This window comes from Piliocolobus tephrosceles, chromosome 2 (genome assembly GCF_002776525.5).
Source record: "Piliocolobus tephrosceles isolate RC106 chromosome 2, ASM277652v3, whole genome shotgun sequence".
Classification (NCBI taxonomy): domain Eukaryota; kingdom Metazoa; phylum Chordata; class Mammalia; order Primates; family Cercopithecidae; genus Piliocolobus; species Piliocolobus tephrosceles.
In genome coordinates this window covers 153,116,325-153,139,350 of record NC_045435.1, presented here as the reverse complement: position 1 = coordinate 153,139,350, position 23,026 = coordinate 153,116,325, and the positions used below count along the sequence as shown (strand labels likewise).

The following is a 23,026-nucleotide window of genomic DNA, read 5'->3' as shown; positions in this document are numbered from 1 at the left end:
ATCCAGTTAAGGCAGGAACATAAAAACAGCTCCTTATTAAAAGTTGGAAATGAACATCTATTTTTTTCCTTATATTTTTCACATCTCTTGAATCAAATCCTGAGGTTGTCTCTTACCCTAATCAGACTAGTCTTTTGCGCAGTCTCCCTTTTGATTCATCTATCCATGACAGATATATCAGATGAGAGATGCTCCTGATTCTTTGCTACCTAATCATGGCTCCATGCTAAAAAATAGACAGAACCTCCACATTCTAAAAATTGCTCCAAGTCTCCTCTAGTGGACAGAATAGCCAGTCTCAAAGAAAAATCAAGAAATAAGTATGGATAAAGGTGAGAAAATACCGTGTATATTTATTAAATTTGAATATAGCTCTGAAATGTGGCTAAAATATTTAAGTCCCTAAACTAAGGAATTCTTGGTAAGTTGTCCTTCTGTGAACTAACCCCATTACTCCACAAATTTTCATTCAAGAGATGGATTCATGGTTCTCTCAGCAACATGCTATGATATTAGCTAACTTTCAATGAACACTTACCATGTACTTCCAATTCACTATCTCACTTCTCCTCATAAGACACAGAATAAGTAGAAGCTCTTTTTCATTCTGCAGATGAGGAAGCTGTGACAGAGAAGCTTGCCCAAGATCTCACAATTAACACTGTGTCACGTTTCTCACACTTGAGATTCAGATCCAGACTTCTCTGGAGTCCACATGCTGAACTATTCTACCACTTCCTGGTTAGCCAGTGATGACAAGTCATGCAGATTGCTAGATCTACGACTAGATTATGCTATTGGAAGTGACAGCAGGAAGTGGTTTCCTTAGGGAATATCAGCTTGTGGAAACAATTTTAAAGATACAAACCTATGATGTCTCAATAAGCTCCAGCTATTAATTGGTGAAGCACAACGCTTAGATATTAGTTCTTTATAATGTCAACATCAGATAACCTAGACAACAACTAATATCAAGAAAACAGCTTAATATAACAAAAAACTCAGGGATGGGGGTGGTGGGAGAAACAGGTGGGGGTCAAACAAGCCTAGGTTTCAAAATGTGCTTAGTCTTACTTCCTGTAAGATCTAGACCAGGCTACAAATATTCCCTTGAAGTCCAGCTTCCACATTTATAAATGAAAACAAAAATACAAACCACATAAGATGCTGGGAGAATTGAGTGAGATAGCACATTTAAAGTGCTTAGAGCACCAGGTTTGACCCTTCGTAGATGCTCAAAAAATAGATTCTTAGTCACCTCCCTCATACCTCCATGCGGCTGACCTCCCTTTCACATACGTTGAATCACAGTATGCAACTAGAGGAACTTTTAGAGATTATTTAATTTACAAACCAGAAAACTAAGACTCAGAAATGGTAGTGACATCTCCACAGTTATGCATATTTTAGTAAGAAGCAGAGCAAGTGTTCAGGCCTTAAGTCCAGTTTGCTTTGAGCCGTACTCAGCTATTGTCTGATTTCCTTGTTTTGGGATTTACGGTTTAAAAAGAACTGGCATCCCCTAATATATTTGTACATGCCTTTGAAGCTTTATCGGTGTTCATTCCAGCCTCATCAGTCCTCAGCTCACAGCCTGCCTCACATTCTTCCTTGTTGGAGTAATAACCTCAAGTTTATCTTAATACAGAGTATTTTTCTTATTTTTTGCATTCATGACTATTTCCTTAAAAAATAACTCATTAACTACTTGGAGTTCATACTCCTGTTTTTCACTTTCCACATGGTTTTCTTTCATCGCACTCAGATAGAAACTAGATGGTTCAGAGATAATTTTCTGCCTAATACTTAGACTTGAGTAATTCATATGAAACAAAAAATTAATGTGGAAGGTTTGGCTGAGGTAATCAGATACATTCCAAAGTATGTGAAGCAGGACTTAGACAGTCAGTAGTCCCAAATCAACTACAGAACTCTTAACCTTTAACCCGCACATCAGGTCTTATTAAATGTTTCAGACTGCAGTTTGGAAAAGTGTGTTTGGAGAGAGCTGTTGATGTGCTGTGGGCTCTCTCATCAGGTACACACACAAGAAGAGCGGGTGACTTCCTTTTCAAGCTGAGAGAGGGGATTTCAGAGATAATCTGGAGATAACCTAATCCTGGAAATTCTAAAGCATGAGACACAGGATGGCATATTGCCCTCCCTACAGAGAAGAGGGAATCACACTGGGGGCTGTGATTCCCAGTTTTTATTAGGGCAATTGGTATGTTATTGTTGACCATGGAGCTGATATGGCTGAGTGGAAGAGCAAGCTGTTGTGGGCTCCTCTGATCTCCCATCTAAGAAGCCCCTGGCGGGGGCAGAGAAATCTCAGCAGAACAAAGCTGGAGGTGTCACCAGATGCCCAGAGGCTGAAAAAGGCGTAAGAGACACTCTGGAATAGAGACATACCCTCCTAAAAAAGACTGTGATGGAGAGATCTTCAGATAAAGGTGGCTTGGTGGGGGAAGTGATGATGTGGGGCAGGAGGTGAAATCTTTGAAGGACCTATGAATGGAATCAGCTTTAGACATGGGCTATTGTCAGAGAAAACCAACTCCTGATAAGGGACAGATTAAAAATTTTCCTGTACCCTTTTAGTTGTTCCCCCTTTCCTAGTACCTTCTCCTTCTGGAGGGTCCAGAAACTATGGTTAGTAAGATGGAGCAGCACCTGGAAGATGGGGAGTGCAGTGAAAGGCTGGGGACACTGGGTGAAATGTCAACCACTTCTCTCACAGCAAGGTAGCCTGTAGCAAGCTGGAAATGTGGGGTAACCTTGAATAAAATGTAAAGTTTTAATATTACACTGGGATGGACTTATTAATGACCAAAAGGAGGTTCTTTTATTTCCTGAAAGTGATGAGAGGCAAGGGAAGAGCTGGCTCCCATTCATAAATTTAACGGTTACTGGTAGATAAAAATGAAGGCACTTTATAATTATATCCCAGGTGTCATGCTTATTAAAGTTTAAATATGCATTTTCTCATTTAGTCCTCCCAATGTTCTTTTGAACTAGGTGCTGCTATCATTCACATTTCATAGGTGAGAAAATTAAACTTAGAGAAGTTAGGCAACTTGTCTCAGAAAAAAATGGCCATAGAGCAGGGATCCGCTGTCAGGCTGTCTGTCTTCAGAGCTGCCTCTTAATGACCTTGCAACTTTTTTTGTTTTTTTTTGAGTGGAAATCTGGGATTAATGTTTACCATGGGTAGTTACACAGAATCATAGCCAACCCATAAGGGGCCTTTATAACAGAACAAGTGACTTCTCCTTTAAGACACTTCACTTCCATCTGTTGAAAAAAGTGTCAAAATGCACTCATTGTAAGGAAGATATTTACTAACTTCTGTGGTAAAGTTTCATAATAAAGATATAAAGGAGGTTTCCTACCTACCTGTACCACAGCTCTTGGCAGCCCTATAGGCCCTCTTGCCAAGCAACCAAAAAATCAGTCAAATATTTCCTTTCTTTGAGGCATGCTCTTCAACCTCTGAAACCAGCCAGATTGCAAACAATGGCCTTTTCCTCACACCGGAAGGCAGGCATTCTCACTCACAAAGGAGGCATGCTCACCCAGGAGACAGGGAGAAAAAAGGGCACAGGAGTCAGACACCCTGTTTCTCAATCCGCAGTCCAAGATAAATATTTAATAACTGCGAAAAGCTGACTTTGAAATCCAGAGGCACACCTCTAAATGCTCCCACTAGCCCCAGGGGATGACAATGGAGCTTGAAGAAAATGTCAGAGAAGATGGTGTGGGGAATCGATATGAACTTGCTAAATACTTACTGCTTTCACCCCCTGTGGTACAGATGTTGCGAACGATCCTTTTATTGACCTTCTTCAGTTCATCGAAGTTGTGCACTGTCAGTTTTTTCTCTGCAGTCCCGGTGATCTGAATGAGCTGCTGGTCATCCACATCCCCAATGCCCACAGAGTAGATGTCGATACCTCTGTGTCTCAGGGCTTCCGCGGCCTGGGCCACCTCGTCTTGGGACTGGCCATCAGTAAGGACCAGCAACACCTGTGGGGTACCTGTATTTATCCTGCTGCCCATGTCTGGCCTGAAGTAATGTTCCACCTTCCTGAGTGCGGCACCGATGTGTGTATTTCCAAAGATCTGCGTGATGTTTTCAATCTGAAATGATATCTCTTTTGCACCTATGAAAGTTCCCAGTGGAAACTCTGGGCGATAGGCATCGCTAAACTGGGCCGCTCCTATACGCACTCTGTTGGGGCTGACATCAAAGTCTTGAACAACGGACACCAGAAATTCCTTCATTTTCTTGAAGTCAGTTTGCTGAATGCTAGTTGAACCATCCATAAGGAAAACAAGATCGACTTTGTCAATTTCACAATCTACAAAGAAGAGAAGGAACAACAGCAAACCCAGATTGTTATTCTTTCCTTAATCCACCAAGAGTAAATTAAATGTTTGCAGCTATAGGCCGGGCGTGATGGCTCATGCCTATAATCCCAGCACTTTGGGAGGCCGAGGCGGGTGGATCACAAGGTCAGGAGATCGAGACCATCCTAACTAACATGGTGAAACCCAGTCTCAACTAAAAAAAAAAATACAAAAAATTAGCTGGGCATGCTGGTGAGTGCCTGTGGTCCCAGCTACTGGGGAGGCTGAGGCAGGAGAATGGCGTGAACCTGGGAGGCGAAGCTTGCAGTGAGCTGAGATCATGCCACTGCACTCCAGCCTGGGAGACAGAGAGAGACTCCGTCCCCCAAAAAAAAAAAAAAAAGTTTGCAGCTATATAGAAATGATATTTCTGAAAGTGGTTTCTTAACTTATGCTAGCATGTGGTCACATTAATTGGAGAGGAAATAAAGACAAATGATCAGTTCATAAAGTCAGTACAAGGCATGAAACACACATCTTTTTATGCTTCTCTTGGCTTGTTGATTTGGTCTTAGGTCATTTTATTTTCTGAGACGCCAGAGAACTGGGGCCAGTGCTACGGAAAACTTGTTCTCATCTACAATCTAGCCTAAGCTCTTCCAGAAAGCCCGGTGACAGTAGCAGCACATCAAGAGAAAACAAAACACACATACATTTAGGGATTCGAACAAAAAGGCAGATAGTTTGTATTATTGACTTAGCCTCCCTGGTCATTTGAGCCAATAATTATTTTTCTAGTTCATTAGGGTATATTGAGAAGAGGTTTTAAAAGGATGCCTTTTGGTCTGTATCTAGTCAGTTTTCCTTGTTATCAGTCCCTTTCTGCTGTATGTAGGCAAAAATATCTACTTGAGAAAAATATTTCTGAACAAGCAATGCAATATAGAGATGCTTCCCCCATATTAACACAGCAAATATAAAACAAGAACATGAGAGACCATTGCCAATGAATGAGTTATGCTTGGCACATGCGTATTCCTTAGCTTTCTGGTAAGCATGATCGTTTCCATGAATTCCCCAGTGATCTCACCACTGTCCGAACTTAGTTCTCATCACAGCCTCAGAAATATTAAAGGTGTCTGAGATTCCTTAAGTCCAGGTAAGCAAGGAAGAGATAAGAAGAAATATGGTAAATCGATCCTTCAGGAATTGGTTAACTTACTGAATTACTTTGTTTCAGATTTGGAAATCTAGTACTGTTTTTCTGTCCCAAGGAGAATTTTCAATATGAAAATGCAATGTCAATTTCTACAGTGAACTGGTGAAGGATAGATCCAATTTTAGGCAATGGCTACAAGGAAGGAAGAAATTTGTCCCAGTTTTCAGTAAGACCCAGAAAGATTTTGTTAGTTTTGTGAAAGAAAAAGATAGTAGCTGCATTCTAAGGAGGCAAGGCTTAGGAAAACCAGAGAAGTTAGATGAGTTTTAAAAAGAACTACTATATCTAGATGTTGGAATCATGAATTAATAGCAATTCATCCAGTAAAAACATTTTGTATATTTAGTAAAATAAATCTTAGGAAAAATACTCAGGAAACTAAGTACAGAACAATCTTTCTCTGAACCAAACTTATAAACTGAAAGTAAAATGATGACGGAAGGAATACATACACACATGCAACAATGCAATCTCCAGCTGTCAGAACACAAGCCCAGCATCCAGTGCAAAGGAAGTCCCACTATGCTCTGTCCTGGCAACCTCTGAGGCTGGAACAGAGTTTTTAATACTGGGCTTCACATTTTAAATGACCTTGCACCATAACTGAAATAAGCAAAGAAACTGGTGACTTCTGGCCTGAAGGAAAGAAGACTTCAGGCAATTATAGCTGGTTCTTAGGAGGAGAATTTGATTTCTTGCATAAAGAGGAAAAAGAACTAGCGGGTGGAAAAATGTGTAAGCACATTTGTGTTCTCATGACGCCTGTTCAAAACTGGTGAATTCAGCTAAGTGTAGTGGCCCACACTTGTAATCCCAGCATTTTGGGAGGCCAAGCGGGGCAGATGGCTTGAATCCAGGAGTTTGAGACCAGCCTGGGCAACATAGTGAAATGCTGTCTTTACAAAAAAAAAATTAGCCATGCCTCATGGCACACATCTGTAGTCCCATCTTCTTGGGGAGGCAGAGGCAGGAGGATCACCTGAGTCCTGGAGGTTGAGGCTGCAGTGAGCTGTGATCATGCTACTGCACTCCAGCCTGGATGACAGAGCAACACCCTGTCTAAAAAAATAAATAAATAAAACAACTTATGAATTCCCCATCATTAGAAGAGTTTAGGAAGAAGTGATTAGGAATGCTGCAGAAAGTATCTTTCTTGGGGGAGTAGTCTGAATGAAATATCCCTGAGGTCTTTCCAACTCTGAGATTTTATAATATAGAAAGTCCTAGCAAAGTCTTGGAATCAACCCAAATGTCCATCAGTGACAGACTGGATTAAGAAAATGTGGCACATATACACCATGGAATACTATGCAGCCATAAGAAAGAATGACTTCATGTCCTTTGTAGGAACATGGATGCAGCTGGAAACCATCATTCTCAGCAAACTATCGCAAGAACAGAAAACCAAATACCGCATGTTCTCACTCATAGGTGGGAACTGAACAATGAGATCACTTGGACACAGGAAGGGGAGCATCATACACCGGGTCCTATTGTGGGGAGGGGGGAGGGGGGAGGGATAGCATTAGGAGATATACCTAATGTAAATGATGAGTTAATGGGTGCAGCACACCAACAAGGCACATGTATACATATGTAACAAACCTGCACATTGTGCACATGTACCCTAGAACCTAAAGTATAATAAAAAAAAAAAAAATGAAACAATTAGAAATCCTTCTCTCCTCTCTGGAAAACTCATTCCTGAGAGCCATTGTTTTGCTTTCTCTCTCATTTGTCACTCTGCTAATAATTAGGAAAAACTTACTTGGCAAACCTTACCTACTTTTGAAGAGTTGCAGACACTGGCTGTCACATCTGAAGTTATTCCCTTCAGACCTCCAAAAGTCTCCACGAAGAAGTACTTGTCGCTTGATCCTGCCATAGCTAACAGTTCCACGGGATTGGCATCAGCAATACCCACAGCCAGGACAAGAATGCCTTTGTCTCTCAAGGCCTTTGCTGTGGCATTGAGTTTATCAGCATCATGGGAATCCCCATCGGTGATCACAATGAGGACTTGGGGGACCCCCTTGTTCAGGCGACTGCCCCGGGCTTCAGTGAACATGTGATCCGAGAAGCCCAGTGCCTCAGCAGTATAAGTATTGCCACCCATGGCTTGGTCATTCTGGAGCACTGAAATTACCTCCGGTTTTGTGCCAAAGTTATCCAGATAAAACAGCACCTCTGGGTCATCAGCATACTTCAGAGCCCCAAACCGGACCCGATTCTTGCCCACATCAGCTTTTTTCACTATGTCAATCATAAAATTCTTCATGATATTATACTCATCATAGTCAATGCTGCCAGAGCTATCAATGACAAACACAACATCTAAAACTTCAATCCGCTTGCATTCTGAAAGAGGAAGAGAAAGGTAAACCATATGAGATTAGCTTTGGACAGCATGGGAGACACCCCAATCTTTTTATAAATTGCTAGTGTTTTCTCTCCATGAGGATCACGCTATGCATTAGAATGTCAATTCTAGTAGCCTCAGAAATATTAAAGGTGTCTGAGATTCCTTAAGTCCACGTAAGCAAAGAAGTGATAAGAAGAAATACGGTAAATCAATCCTTTAGGAATTGGTTAACTTATTAAATTACTTTGTTTCAGATTTGGAAATCTAGTACTTTTTTTCTTTCCCAAGGAGAATTTTCAATATGAAAGATAAGAGAGACAATACACATACATTGGTGCTGGAAGTATATAGTTAATACTCACTTAGGTGAGCTTGAAAGATAAAGGAGTCAGTGGGGTCCCACTGCAGGGAGTGGGATGGGGTGAAGTGACAATCACAGGATTGTCAGGAATAAAATATTTTGAAACCTTTGGACTAAAAAAGTCAATTCTGTGTAAATTTTCCTGTATAAGTGGTTTCTGCAACATGTGCTTTCATTTATACAAATTTGTTTCTTTTTTTTTTTTTTTAACCATGATCTTGAGATTTGTATTCTTAATATAAACCTTGGGGAAATGACCAAATGAAAATGAATTTGGCAATACTGTATTTTTTTCATGATTCTCTGATGGGTGACTTTTCAAAGTTACTTTTTCCTCACTTTTTGACTTTTTTGAAACATCTATTTTCATTTTTTGGTCTCATCATAGAAATAAGCCTACTTCACACTTGGTCCAACTAAGCTGTTTTAGCATAATGCTCCTATTAACTTTTTAAGTCTGAGGTCAGCACCATGGAACAGAAAAGCAGGAAAGACCCAATTAATTCTTAATCCATGTGTAGCAAGTTCCCTCCAAAGGTGCAGTGTTCCAAAACTAACGCATCCATTCTGGAGAAGGAGAATTGTAAGATGGTTTGTTATTTAGTCCTTATGTAGCACATTCTCTCTACAGGCCATAGAAAGGTATGTTCCAAACATTAACTCATCCATTCTTGAGAAACGGAATTGTGAGAAATCACCCACCCCCCAGAGGCTTGCCACATTTTCTTCTTTTGCCAGCCACTTGCTGGCTATGTAAGGGCTGTTGAAAACCTTAGAGCCAATGTACTTGTCCCCACTAATTGCAGGCCATGTGTACAGGGCCATCAACCAAATTCCCAAGAAAAGTTGGCTCTACTTGGGAATTTACGTAGAAGAACTATGTCCTCGTGGTCTTGACTGCCTGGGAAGCCTGCTTGGATTACCCAGAGGAGTGGGGGTAAATTACACTGCGTCAAAATGCTTCAGAAAGTTCCTATTTGTTCTGGGTGAAATTACGAGGAAATAGAAACCAGGTGTACTCTTTTTCTACAAAATACAGATCATGAGTACCAAACCTTCCAGTGGGAGTTGAACAGAACTGTTATTTGAACAAGCAAACAATGTTCCTCTCCTTCCCTTTAAACTCCATGAAAATCCACGTCCTTCGTGTTCAGAGTGCCTCTGTCACCAAGCCCTATGGGTCACAGTATAAATCAGCCCCTTATATTTGCTGAGCTTTTATTTGATCATTTCCATTACTCTATATTTCCATTACTTTTGATCATTTCCATTACTCTGCAGTTTCATGGGAAGACAGTGGGGACTAGGTTCCTTACTTCCTTTGAAGCAACCATTGCTCAAGTCCTCTTACTATATTCCTTCTTTATAAAATTTAGTAACTATCAAAGTGTTTTCACAAACATTATCTCATTTGATGCAAGTATTGGTCTTTAGAAATTGTAAAAATAAACACCATATATAGTAGATGTGTAGGTCAAAGAGGAGACACCTTGCCCAGAAGGATAAATGCCAGTCCTGCCTCAGCAACCCACACGTAGCCCAGTGACACAGGGCACACAAGGCTGAGCCCCTCGCCTCAAAGTAGGACCAGCTCTGTAATTCATGGTCTGGAGCTCCCCAAGGGATCAGGTCAAACTAGACTCCAGCTAAGGTGACTTCCTTGTTCAGCTCCTACCCATGCCCTGACCTGTTTCCTACACCCCTTCTGAAAATACCTCCTAAATAAATCACTTCCAAAGAGCCCTGAGTTAGCTTCTGCTTCTAGGGAACCTGATCTAAGATCTGGTATGATACCGTTTTTCTTAAATGGAGATTCATCGCTCTAGTGCTATTTACCTATAAATGGGAATGGATCTAGGTAAACCAAAATTCTTCCTCACTGTCTGTTTACTTCAACAGGTCAAAGCCACTAGGAGAAACATTTCAATTAAACCAAAAGTTTACAATATGCAAATAGAACGAAATTCAAGAAATAGAGGCTAAAAAAGACATCTGTTGTTTGGATAGTCCTGCTAGTGAGTATACCCATGCCTACCTTCACGGGGGCTGCATATTCCAAAAACAAGATCATCTTCAATGCGCTGCAGAATGTCAAAATTCTCAACATAAAAAACCATCTCGGGCCTCCCACTGATCTCCTCAAGCTGGGTGACATTGGAGCCAAATACTCCCACAGAGTAGACGATCACACCTTCTTGCCGAAGTGCTACCGCTGGTTCCTTTACTATGTCCTGAGCTTCACCATCCGTGATGAGGATGAGAAACTTTCTGACATTGGGCCGGGCGCCCTTGGTAGGGCTGAAGTACTGAGACACAAAGCTCAGGGCACTACCAGTCAGGGTGGTTTGTCCAATGTGAGCCATTTGGTCTATTGCATTTGAAATGTCGCTTTGGGACATGAATCTGTTGAGCTGAAACTCCTCCTTATTGATGTCACTGAACTGGACTACACCAATTTGCACCCGATCTGGTCCAATCTGAGACTTGCTCACCAGGTTTTTCATAAATGTTTTCATTTTGCTGAAGTTTTCAGGTCCTATACTTCCAGAACTGTCCACCAGAAACATGATGTCAGCTTTCATCTCTTTGCAAGCTGCAAAAGAAAAACTGGGATGTTTATTCAAGTCAGCTACATGTAAAAAGTTCAGAGTAAACAGGAAAATCCAAAACACAAATAATTTTATATTGAAATATGTACTTAGTAATAATTAATAGTAAATAAAGCATAGAAGACAATAAAAGTGAGAATATTCTATTTGTTATTTACTAATTTGCTTAAATACATAACTCAGGGTTACTCAACCTCAGCACCACTGACATCTTGGGCATCATTTTACTGTGGGAAGTCTATGTGTTGTAGGATCCTGTAAAATACTTCTTTGAAGTATCCCTGACCTCCACCTCTTCGATGACAGGAGCACCCTCCAGTTATGACCATCAGAAATGTCTCTAGACATTGACAAATAAGCCCTAAGGGCGCAAAATCACTCCTGGGTGAAAACAGGAGCTCTAAATGATATAACTCTAAAAAAATTTCATAAGAGCTGTATAAAAAGACATTCAAATAAATCTGAAGTATTCATTACAATCTGAAATCATTTTATCATATTACACATGTGGTATACACTCATATCTATCGTGGCAAGAAATTGTGAGAGGAAGCTAATTATTACTTATTAGGGAAATTCCTCCAAATAGTTTTCTTATGCTTCAGATATTATTTAAAACAACACTATAGTGGGCTCTTAGCTTTGTTCTAGAGAACAAACACAGTTACACAAGTCAACAAATCTCAACTTAGTAATTTTGTTGTTTTTCTAAACCAGCAATGTCAATTATTGCCAGGATGGCAATTTGCGAGTGAAGGTCAGTAGGTAGAGCCACGGTTTCTCTTACCTTCTTCAGCACAGATTTCTTGAACAACTTGGTTTCTTATGTCTTTCAATGCGTCAAAGTCATGCACATAATACACTCTCTTTTCTTCTCCTGCAATTTCTCGCAGCTGTGTTTGGTTGGCCTCCTTAACCCCGATAGCATACACTCGGATGTGCTCTTCTCTCAGTCTGTTTGCAGGCTCCAAGATGCTATCCTTGGACATGCCATTTGTCAGGACAACAAGGTGACATGGAACTTTGTTTCCTCGCTGTTTCTTTGCTTTTTGCAACAGACTCAGTGTGAAATTCAGTGCTGCACCTGTATTTGTATTCCCACCTATCTGCCTGATATTCTCAATGGCCTTTCCCAAATCCTGCTTGTTGGAGTATTTATTGATCTCGAATTCCAAGTCCCAGCTGTCAGCATACTGAACGGCCCCAACCCGCACCTTATGGGGGGCAATGTTGAACATCCCTACCACCTCTGACAGGAAGCTCTTCATTTCATGGAAATCTGTGGCCTGGGTGCTCCCTGAGCCATCGATGAGCAGATAGATGTCTGCTTCCTCAGTGTCCACACAACCTAAAATGGAATCAGTAAGTTGCATGTGGCATTTGAGCAGGCATGAAGAAAAAATGAGAGCAGGTGGAAAGAAGAACAAATATGAACCTCTTCAGACAGAAAAACGGGAAACAGCTTCTAAGCTTAAAATCCATGCTTTGTTAGCTTACAATGGGGGAATCTCAGCATCCCTTCAGCCAAATGAATCACTTCTGACACTTTAAGACCATTGCCCTAATTCTCTGCCATGAATCAGGATAAATCTGAATATAGTAGGAGATTTAAAAAATTTGAAGCTGCTTTTTACATGACACTTCACCCATTAGTAAATAACTGCTTAGCAAAAAGTCAAGTTGTGTGTTGGGAAATGGAGAAGGTATTTAACTGGACATTGTGGGCACATGAACTCTCTTGAGCAAATTATTTACTCCTTACCCACTCCTAGTCAACTAACTACGGATACTATTCGTGAGTGAGACAATGACATTTGTAGTAAATATGCTATATTTATGGAAGAATATATATATCTATACCAATACATAAACATATTTATATAGTATAAGTGTATATATGAATGTAAGATACATCACCCTCTGTCTCTGTCCCTGCACTAGTGGATGCTAGAATGGTACCCCACGACAGATTACATAATTACTTTGTTCTTCATTCAAATCATACTCCTGTTTATTCTCTAAATTGGAATTTGGAAATGAGGGAAGAAGATTTGGGCGAGAAAAGTACAAAAAGAATAAAGAAATAAAGGGAAGAGCAGGAGAACATGAGAGGCAAAAGAGAGAAAGACAAATGAGGAGAGAAAAATAGCAAAGGAAGGTATTCTGCAGTATGGATGAGTAACAAACCTAATTAAAGCTGCACAAAAGAAGAACTAGAAGGAGAAATCTCTTCTCCCCATGCCAACACCTCAATGGCTTTTATTGTCCCCAAATTAGGATTCATATTTTCAAGCTCAAGTAAAACAATTAGGAACTTATCCCCTTCCCACCCACATCTTACCAAGCCAATCCACTTTGTATACAGAATATTTGAAAGAGAAGAAAAAAAGAATCCAAACAACCCTTCTTTCAGTAGAAGACCTTACCAGATTTGAGCGTTTCGGTCCTCTCTGAAAAGACAGAGACTGTGTGTGTTATTTGGTTCCGCAGCTTCTTCAGAAACGTCTGGTTGTGAGCAGCCAGGTCAGCGAAGGTCTTCAGTTTGGAGACATACTGCTCAGCAGGGTGGGATGCTATCTTTTCCAACTGGGTGTCGCTGGCCCCCTCTATGCCCAGGGTGAAGATGGTCACACCCTCCCGTCGGAGGTTAACAGCTGCTTTTGTCACGTTGTCTTCCGAATCTCGGTGGGTCACCAGCACGGCAATCTGGGGCACCCCCTGATTCTTCCGACTGCCATTCCGTGCACTAAAGACTTCCTTCCTGAGCTTTTTGATGGCAGCTCCAGTATAGGCCTTCCCAGTCCGGGGAGAAAGGTTCTGTATGTGCTGGAGAACCTCTGACTTATTTATGCCCATGCTCAGAGAATTTATCACTTTTGTCTCATTGCTATAGGCCACAAGGCCAATCCTCATGCAATTTTCCTTTATGTCAAGGGCAGATACACTTTCTTCCAAGAATCCTTTAAGATAGTCAAAGTTCTTGTCGCTTCCATTGATTGACATATCCAATAGGAACACAACATCGGCCATAGAAGGGCCTTGGCAAGCTGTATGGGCAAGAAATAAACGAGCACAATTTTAGCTGGTGGTTCAGCATCTTTGGTGAGCATCAGAAGGCATGAAGACCATACAGCAGAGCTCAGTTATGCACTTAGAGCAGGAGGTAGACAAATAATTATGAAGTTGAGGTTAAAGAGACCTGGGTTCAAATACTACATTTTAGCTAAACTCCCAGCTTCAATTTCCTCATCTGTAAAAGGGAGATAATACTAATCTCATAGAATTGTTATGGGGATTTAATGAGATAATATTCTTAGCATGGGGCCTGGTACGTAAAATTCATTCAATGAACCATAGCCATTACTATCATCTTAAAATCATTTAAGCATCATCTACCCTGTAGTCAGCAGTTACAGATGAAAGCATTCTCTGTTATCAATAGGTAAGTACATATATCAGCTCATTCAGACTGATTTAATCAGGGATAATGTGAGTTTCCTATATAACACATTTGGACATGTACACTTTGAACACATTGTTTTTTACTGGCTATCCCCTGCCCCTCACTTGAATGATGATCACAAACTCTTGACCATTCTAGAGTCGTACATACTAGAGTAGTACAAGAGGACAGACCAGGAGAGCAGTTTGGCCCCAGAGCAGAACACAGGGAAAACTAATTCAGAATAGGGTAGCAGGGAGCAAGGCAGTCTGGAGCTGAAACTACATGGCTGGGAATTGGGAGACCTGGCCTACTAGCTCTGACTAAAGTCACAGCCTGGCCCTGGGCCAAGGCATATCACTTCTAAGGATATATGTAAGTTCCTATTTCCAAAAAAAAAGAAGGGGGGATATGGACTTCTGGAAGTTGTTTTTAGGTCTAACATTCTACGATTATATTATGTGGTTTTAAGAGTCAGGAATTTCTTTAGAAGCAAATTTACCTTTTAAATGAACCAGTACTAAAACTACATAGCAACTAAAGCAAAGGGAAATAGCTCAGAGATCAGCTGGGTGGCAGGGAGAAAGCCTCCCTAAATGTTAGGAAGTCTGTGAATGTCGGGCAACACAGGTAAGTGAAACATGAAAAACCAAGACTTGTGGGGTTCACTGAATTAAAAATAGTCACAATCACTGGACTCTCTTAAATGTATGGGTACATAACATCTGAAAATGTGGCCCATTTTGGGGATAGAAATATTCATAGAATTTCAATCCTCTCCCCATTTTAATGTTTCAAAAGCATTTCATCATCATTCCTATACATATATCCTAGGCCCACCTTCTACAAAGATGTCATCAACTGCTCCCTCCTTGTACTTTGTTACATCCTTGATGATGTGCGTCATGTTTTGGGAAAACATGCTGAGGTCTCTGACTGTCCGAAGGTTGAAATGAAACTGAGACGTGGCCATGGCCTTCAGGTTTTCCTCAGAAGCTTTCTGCACCCCTATGGAGATGATTTTCACCCCGTCTTTCCGCAGGGCCTTCGAAGCCTCTTCCACATCATCCTCAGACTCAGATGAAGCCAGGACCACTAGAATTGGGGGAAACTGTTTCTTGTCTCTCCCATTTGTGGGTGCAGAGAAATAAGTCCTGTGAGCCTCCTGAAGAGCCTTTCCTATCTGCAGGGACCCACCAATGAATACAAAGTTCTTCTTGAGGTGGTTCAGCATGGGGCTCCTGCCTTTGAAGGTGCTCAGGTGGAATTCACTGTGAAGTTTATCACTGTACTGGGCGAGGGCCACGCGGTATTTGTCAGCCTCTATAGGGAGACTGCTGATCATTTTGGTGATGAACATTTTCACAAATGGGAAGGACCTGGATCCCAGGCGATCGGAGCTGTCCACCAGAAACACGACGTCTGCATACTCAGGGCCTGCAAAACCACAAACATATAAACGAACTAAAAACTTTAAAAATGTACTGCCATATTTAATGCCAACTCTATGGGAGGGAGAGGTACTTTCCTTTTTATTTTTAAAATACCTTCCCAATAAACTGAAAATAGCAGTCTGCAACTGCATATTCTCTCAAGAAAAAGAGATAGCTGTATCTTGCGCTGATTCTTTTAAACAACTTCTCATTTGAACTGATCACAAAATTAAGCATAACTTTTGCAAGGAATTGGTTAATTAGAAATAGTGATTAACAACAGTGACTGGAAAAATAAAACAGAAAGAGATAAACAGAGAAATTAAAAAATCATGGGTTTTATATCTTTTGTGGATAATTTCCTCTTGTAATTTTTTTGGCTTTTGGAATTTGACTTCAACTATGTCAACTAGATAAAAATTTTAACTGAAACTCAAACTCCATCAAATTCACTTTAATGGTAGAATCTGAAAGATGGCCTTTCTCATTTAAGCAACACAACAGCTTATCTGAGCAACTTAAAAACATACAAGTTTTATATTCCAGTCACATTAAGTTTTAAAAAAGTCTATAAATAATAAAAATATGGAATAGTCAATCTATTTCAAGGTTATTTTAAATATCTTAATATTTTCGATGAATCACATGAATGAACATTGTATTATAATTGGTGAATTTTATCCCCACCCAATTGGTGCAAAATGTGATGCACCCAATTGGTGCAAAATGTGATGGCACCAATGTATCTCAGGCTAGAAAAGGGATTATAGCTTTAGTTTCCATTAAAAATATAAGTTTTATATAGGAATATAATACTTTGCTTAACTTTTAAAGCTTCATTCAATGTTAAATTCAACACTAGTTATCTGGTACTATATTTTTATGTGATACAGAATCATTGGTTCAAACACACTGTTGTTTACTAGTGGTCTGCTGGTTTGAACTCAGAGCTCATTCTACCTTAGCATAAGATCCATTTCTTGTCTGGGGTAAGGAGGGAAGTATGTGTGTGGTGTATGTTCAAGAAAATACAGTGTAATGGAACAAGTAATGAACACCATGACTTTGCCTTCAGCTAACTCTATGAGCTTTATTAAGACACTCAATATACTTGGGCCCTAGTTTTTTCTTCTTTAAAGTAAGTAGATTCAACTAGAAAATATCTAAGGTACTGGCTCACTCTGAGATTCCAATTATCTAAAATGGTTACTAGGTAAGTTCTAATCAAATTAGAATAACTTCAATCTTTTCCTTTCTACACTGGCTGGGAAACCAGCTTTGGCAGCCCTGTGTGTTATTTCATTCTTTTTATGGCCATCTGATCGAGGCATAGTGGATAAAATAATTTCTTGTCTTTTAAATAACCCAAATTCAACCACTCTGAGATTCTTTTCATGACTATACAGCCAGCAGCATCTCAGTGGAAGAAATAAGTGAGGGTGTATCAACACCTTCCTCCAGAAGAAGCCTGAAACCCTGCGAAGACTGCCAAGGGGAGTCCTGCTGTGGGTGGCTTGATTTGTGACCACCTGTGACTTTCTATTCATAAATGAAGCCCTACGTCTTTTGTGGAGAAAGGAAATGTAGATGAGTGGCACATAAGGTGGACTCAGGTTCTGATAAGGTCCCTCACTACATCTGAACCATGAAACAATGGAGGACAAAACATGGCTTCTACTTGAGAAGCTCAAGGCCTAGAGATACATCAAAGGAAGATGTTTGGAGGGTAAAGTCTAGTTTATGTCTTCACAAAACTTGCTTCCAAGGTCAGTGTCCTCGAGGAAGCTGTAAAAGCCAACGTAAGTTGCTCTGGACAAGAACCAATTATTTAGGAGATGGTGAAGTGGTTAAGGGTGTGCCAGGGACTTAAGTCCACAGGACAGAGATTGTTACCAGACAGAAGGCAGTGCTATGAAGCGTTCTCTCCAGGGAAAAAGCACTTTCTTCACAATAAGCAGTCAAATAGCTTAATTTGGAGCAAATCTGGACACTAAACCAAGACACCCTTTTGACACAAATGAATTAGGATAAGACATTCCAAGTTTTCCAGGCCTGAGCCTAATATTAACAGAATTTTTATGCAACCTCCCAGAAGACCTAAAAGGGGTTGAAGCAGGACAAAATGACAGCTCTCATATATTTCTATTATTAACAAGGAATAAGATCCAGAAACAAATGATCTTCAAAGGAACACAGAGTGACCTCACAAAGAATTTGACCTACCGCCCTTACCCTCCACTACCATCAAAATCAAAACAAAGTGATACAAAACTCACAACTTTTAAATAGGTCAAATTCATGTATTATCTATTTTCTATAATAAAAATTAAGAATTCTTTCCAATTTTTCCTTACCAGAATCTTGGTTCACAGAAATATGGGAACAAATTATCATGAGGAACAAAATTAGCAACATTTTCATGTTATGACCTGAGAAATCTTCAACTTGAAATCTGAAAAGGCAAAAATATAAACATATAAAATTGTTGTGGATATTATTTGGGAATTAAGACTCACATACAAGAGCATACAAAATTATATAATAAATTGGGTGCAACAGGGGACAAGGAATGTCTGAGGTTCACTGACCTTCTAATATGTGAAGTGCCTTAGAGAAAACAATCCATCAATATTTACAAAGTCATAAGAGTTTTTCTTAGTCCCCAGACCTAGTAGAAACATGAAATTTTGGACAGTTGGTAGAAGGAGTCAGATGCATTTTAGTGCTAACAATATTACATGTTCCTAGTATTTATTTTCCTGTACCCTAGTGTCATCCTCTATCTATTCATTGCTAAGACAGTTCAGAGTTCACAGTTGGGACACACCCTGAGACCTATTTTGTAATCTCACTGTTATGAACATGTAGGTGTACTTTATCTTTGAAGACTATTTTTAGATATGATCAAAATTCCATGTTTTTCCTTTTCCTCGCTAATTGAAACAGTAGCTATTTCAGAACAAGCAGTGATTTTACATATTCCATATAATGTCTTGCTCCTGAGAATGAGGAGCTCAGCTTACACCATTTTATGTCCAACTTCCTAGAACTGCATGAGGCAAGGGTTTTCCAGTCTTATTTTGGCCTAAAGCATTTTCAGCCACCTTGAAATGTTCATTTTATGGAATGAAACAGGATATTAAATGTATTGAAAATAAATATTTAATGAAGCAGGTTGGGCTCATTTATTTGCTTGTTTATTCATTGAACAAAAAATGAATTGATTCATTAATAAACTAGTGTCTCCATGTTCTGCTTAATTGCTACCCAAAAATGTACTTGCAACATTATATATGTTTATCTCACCCTATACCGGTCAGGCTCCGAGTTTCTAATATTCAATCTCTTCAGAAAAGGGACATTTGTCATGAGAAGTTCCATCCCTGTTTCCTCACCTATGTCATTGTTCTTCTGACATTCTGCAACTTGAGACTCTCTTCTAGTCCTTCACAAGTCTAGACGATGTAAAGTTTTCAGTCTATATACAAATTTATTAGTTCTATTCAAGTTGTAACCAGTGAGCTAGAAAAAGATGTTAGCAGGTAATGTTTAGTACAAACCTTTTCATTTTAGAGAAACTAAGTCCCAAAGTAGATTTCCAAAAGTGAAAGCCAAGTCATACCATCTGTATAATTTTTATTAATGTGTATAACAATAAATAATAAATTCTACCATTTGTTGAGCTTTTACTATGAGCCCTGCCCTGTGCTAACAGCTTTACATCTGTTTTCCTGTTTGATACTGGTAACAACTCTAGCAACAGGTATTACTACTACTATTGTTCTTAGTTTGCAGATGAGGAAACAGATTTTTAAGGAGAAGTAACGGATGCAAGGTCATACTGGTAAAGTGAGCCACAATTTAGACTAGAACCCACGTGTCTGACTCCAAAACCTTTAAAACTCAATTACCCTGCAGACCAAACTCAATGTTATGAACACAAAATGGCTTCTAGTTTTTTCATTCTACATCTTTTTTCTAAGAACTAAGAGATTTTGGTACTTGTTTTCATACCTTTTTATTTTTGTTTTTCAAAACCAGCGTTTTACACTATTTTCTTCTTTTCTGTTTATATTATAAGCTTTGTAAATTATTGTAGTCTTCTGGAGTTATGAGAGAGAAAATGCTTTGGGAAGAGTCCATAGGACCAATGTCAAAAGTTTGCAAGCAGTTACAACAGGAAGAAAATGGTATTGAGTGAAGGATGAACATCTGGACAGAGAAGCAAGGATTTGGAAAGGCTGCAACAGTCCCAAAGCAACATGCAGCATCTGGAAATTTCCACATACAAATGTCAATCTATACCTCTAGTATTTACTCAAAAGTTAAGTTCTCTGGATTAGCATCTTGTGGAACAATTTTCTTGCAGTCTTTCATTGGAATCCAAAGTCTAGTGTGCTGTAAGGCTATACAATGATGAAGCCCGGTGAAATGTTCTTGAGGTGTGTGCGCCTGACTTTGTGTGTGCGCGGGGTGGGCAGTATATGTTAAAACACGCTGTAGGACCAAACATCCAAGGTCATGCTTGGGAGGTAGGGAGAATGGGCTCATTTACACTGTATCAAAACACAGATGAAGTGTCTGCAATCTGTGTGTTGTTCTATTACCAGTTATGACCAAGATTTTCATACTTAAATTATAAAAATAACCAATCACCTGAAGACATGTGAGGAGAGAATGAAGGAGACATTTAAAGCAATCAGTGTAAAACTTAAATTCGCAGTAAGCTCTATCGAAACAGTGAGATTAATTGCCTTTCATTATAAACAGTCTCAAAGGTACATGTCTCTTTAATCTGAAATTTTTTTGCATTCAATTCATTCTGAATCAAGTAAGCTGAGGCTAATACCTTCCCTTTATATGCTATAAAGGTCTTTTTTTTAAAAAAAAAAAATCTGGATATCTGTAAACTAGAATGTTTCTAATTTAAACTACAGCTGCAAAGCAACACAGCCACCCAAGACTTGGCTTCAAACCCAGAATGTTTAGAACTTGTATAACACCTCTCGGGGCTATTAAGAACCAGGAGTCTCAGAGAGACTTCTGCTGCATACAAACCAATTCATAATCCAAGCCATACCTCTGAAAAAAAAAGTAGTAAGAGCCCATAAGGGAAACAAGAGAGACTTCAGCAAAATTAAGATAAATATTTCTTCCTTTAAAATAAGGTATGAAGGATACATCACTTGTAAGTACTGATTTTTTCTTCAGAAACAAGATCATTGTTTTACTGTAAGAAACAACATTGGGTCTCTGCCACAGTGTTAAAGATAAATGATTGTTTGCTTATTGAACCCCTGATGTCTTCGTTATTTCCTTTCTGCAAACCATTCTACTCTGAAGTCAAAAAGTAAAAAGAAAAATATTCAGAGTGAGCCTAAGTTCATGTTAAAATGCTGCAGGATAAATCCTTGGCAGGCAACAGGCACAGACCAATACTGAATAAATGCTGGTGAGAAAAACAAAACAAAAGCATTTGTGGTACAAGCAAGTTGCACAGTTTTTACTTTCCCCCAATTGCATTTTCTGGAATTACAAAAAGGAGCTTTGTATGTTAATCATATTTGAACAGGGTCATGCAGGTGAACTTGCCATTTTATAAAATGATACTCTCCTGTGTAGAGGAGGTGTTTGGCTGAGTGAAAAGTGCACAGGCTATAAGGTGTCATGGCCTGGGTCCACTCCATTCTTAAACTGCCATGTGACCTTAAACACCACCACCTAGGTTCCTAATCTCAAGCATAAGGGGTTACAGTCTCTCTCAGTCTAAGCAGTTCCGTACCTTAACAGTTTTCTGACCTAACAAATACAAGAAAGAAAAATATGAATAATTAAGCCAAGAGCACATTTGAACACCTGTTCAAATGAACACACATTGAGCGCCTGTTTTGAAACCATTGCCTGGAGAAAACTGCCCCTCAGATGACCACCCATGGCAGGTCCTCTGGCAGAGGGGCAGGCAGAAGCAAGGGAGGGAGCGTGTCTTCAACTGATCCTTTCTGGGTCAAAACTTGTTGGAATTCTTCAGGATTCACCCATCTACATGAACTTCAGGGGACTAAAATTTTAATAGTGCAAATAATCCACTAGAAATTATGTGTCCAACACAGAAATTAGAAAAAAGAATAAATCTAAGAGAACTAGAACACTAAAAATTAAAGCAGAAATCAAACTCAAAAGAAAATTAATCTCTGAAAAGACAAATCTCGGAACAGACTGATCAATAATAAAAAGAAAATGCAAGTAGATAATCGTTGATCAATAATAAAAAGAGAAAATGCAAATAGATAATCGTATAAATGAAAAAGGAGATATAACTAAAGATAAGGAAAGTATTTTAAAGAAATTATAGCTAAAAATATTCACAGAAAGTAAACACCAGGCCTTTGGAAAGTTCCACCAAAACTTACAAGAAACAGATTATCTGAACCTTTTATAAAGTATTCCAGAGAGCAGAAAAAAAAGGAATATTAGCCATCTTATTTGTATAGGGCCAGTATAATCCTGACATATAAATCAAACAAGGACAATAGGAGAAAGGAAAATTAAAGGCCCATTTCACTCATGAAGATAAATATTTAAAAAATCCTAAACAAAACATTAGCAAGTTAACTCCCATAGTATATAAAAATCATACCTTTTGAAGCAACATGGATGGAACCATAGGCTATTATCTTAAGTGAAACAACTCAGAATCAGAAAGCTAACCACCATATGTTCTCACTTGCAAGTAGGAGCTAATAGAGTGTACACATGGACACAGAGTGTGGAATAATAGTCCCTGAAGATTGAGAAGGGCGGCAGGGTTGCAGGGGAGTGAGGGATGAGAAATTGCTTAATGGGTACAATGTTCACTACTCGGGTGATGGTCACACTAAAAGCCCAGATTTCACCACTACACAGTATATCCACTTCAACAAAAAACTGCATTTGTATCCCTTAAACTTATAACAAAAAGTTAATATACCACTATCAAGTTGAGTTTCTCAGAAATGTACAGATGTTTTAAAATTAAGAAATACATAAATATAATGCAACACATTAATAGCTTTAAGGAAAAATAAACTATAAATATTTTTTAAATCCCACAACAAAACCCAATAAAGCACCCATCATTCAATTCATTATTTTAAAGAAAAACTTAGCAAATTAGGAGTAGAAAGAAACTTAACCTAGCAGAAGATATGTTTCGAAAATCTGGAATACATATAATCCTAATGGGGAAATGTTAAAAGTATTCTCTTTAAAAT

The 23,026-nt window shown here is 39.2% G+C and overlaps 1 protein-coding gene across 1 annotated transcript in view; it reads right to left on the bottom strand.

Annotated features, from left to right (window-relative positions):
* COL6A6 (collagen type VI alpha 6 chain) overlaps positions 1–18,395 on the bottom strand; it is a 113,714-nt gene extending 95,319 nt beyond the window's left edge. Inside the window, exons 1-8 of the mRNA XM_026454178.1 lie at positions 18,365–18,395; positions 18,131–18,228; positions 15,184–15,780; positions 13,328–13,948; positions 11,689–12,249; positions 10,328–10,885; positions 7,352–7,927; positions 3,792–4,361 (exon numbers count right to left, since the gene is read on the bottom strand). Of these exons, the coding sequence (XP_026309963.1) occupies positions 3,792–4,361; positions 7,352–7,927; positions 10,328–10,885; positions 11,689–12,249; positions 13,328–13,948; positions 15,184–15,780; positions 18,131–18,197 (3,550 nt within the window). The 5' untranslated portion in view covers positions 18,198–18,228; positions 18,365–18,395. The remainder of the gene's footprint in view (positions 1–3,791; positions 4,362–7,351; positions 7,928–10,327; positions 10,886–11,688; positions 12,250–13,327; positions 13,949–15,183; positions 15,781–18,130; positions 18,229–18,364) is intronic.
* Between the last annotated feature and the right edge of the window lie 4,631 nt (positions 18,396–23,026).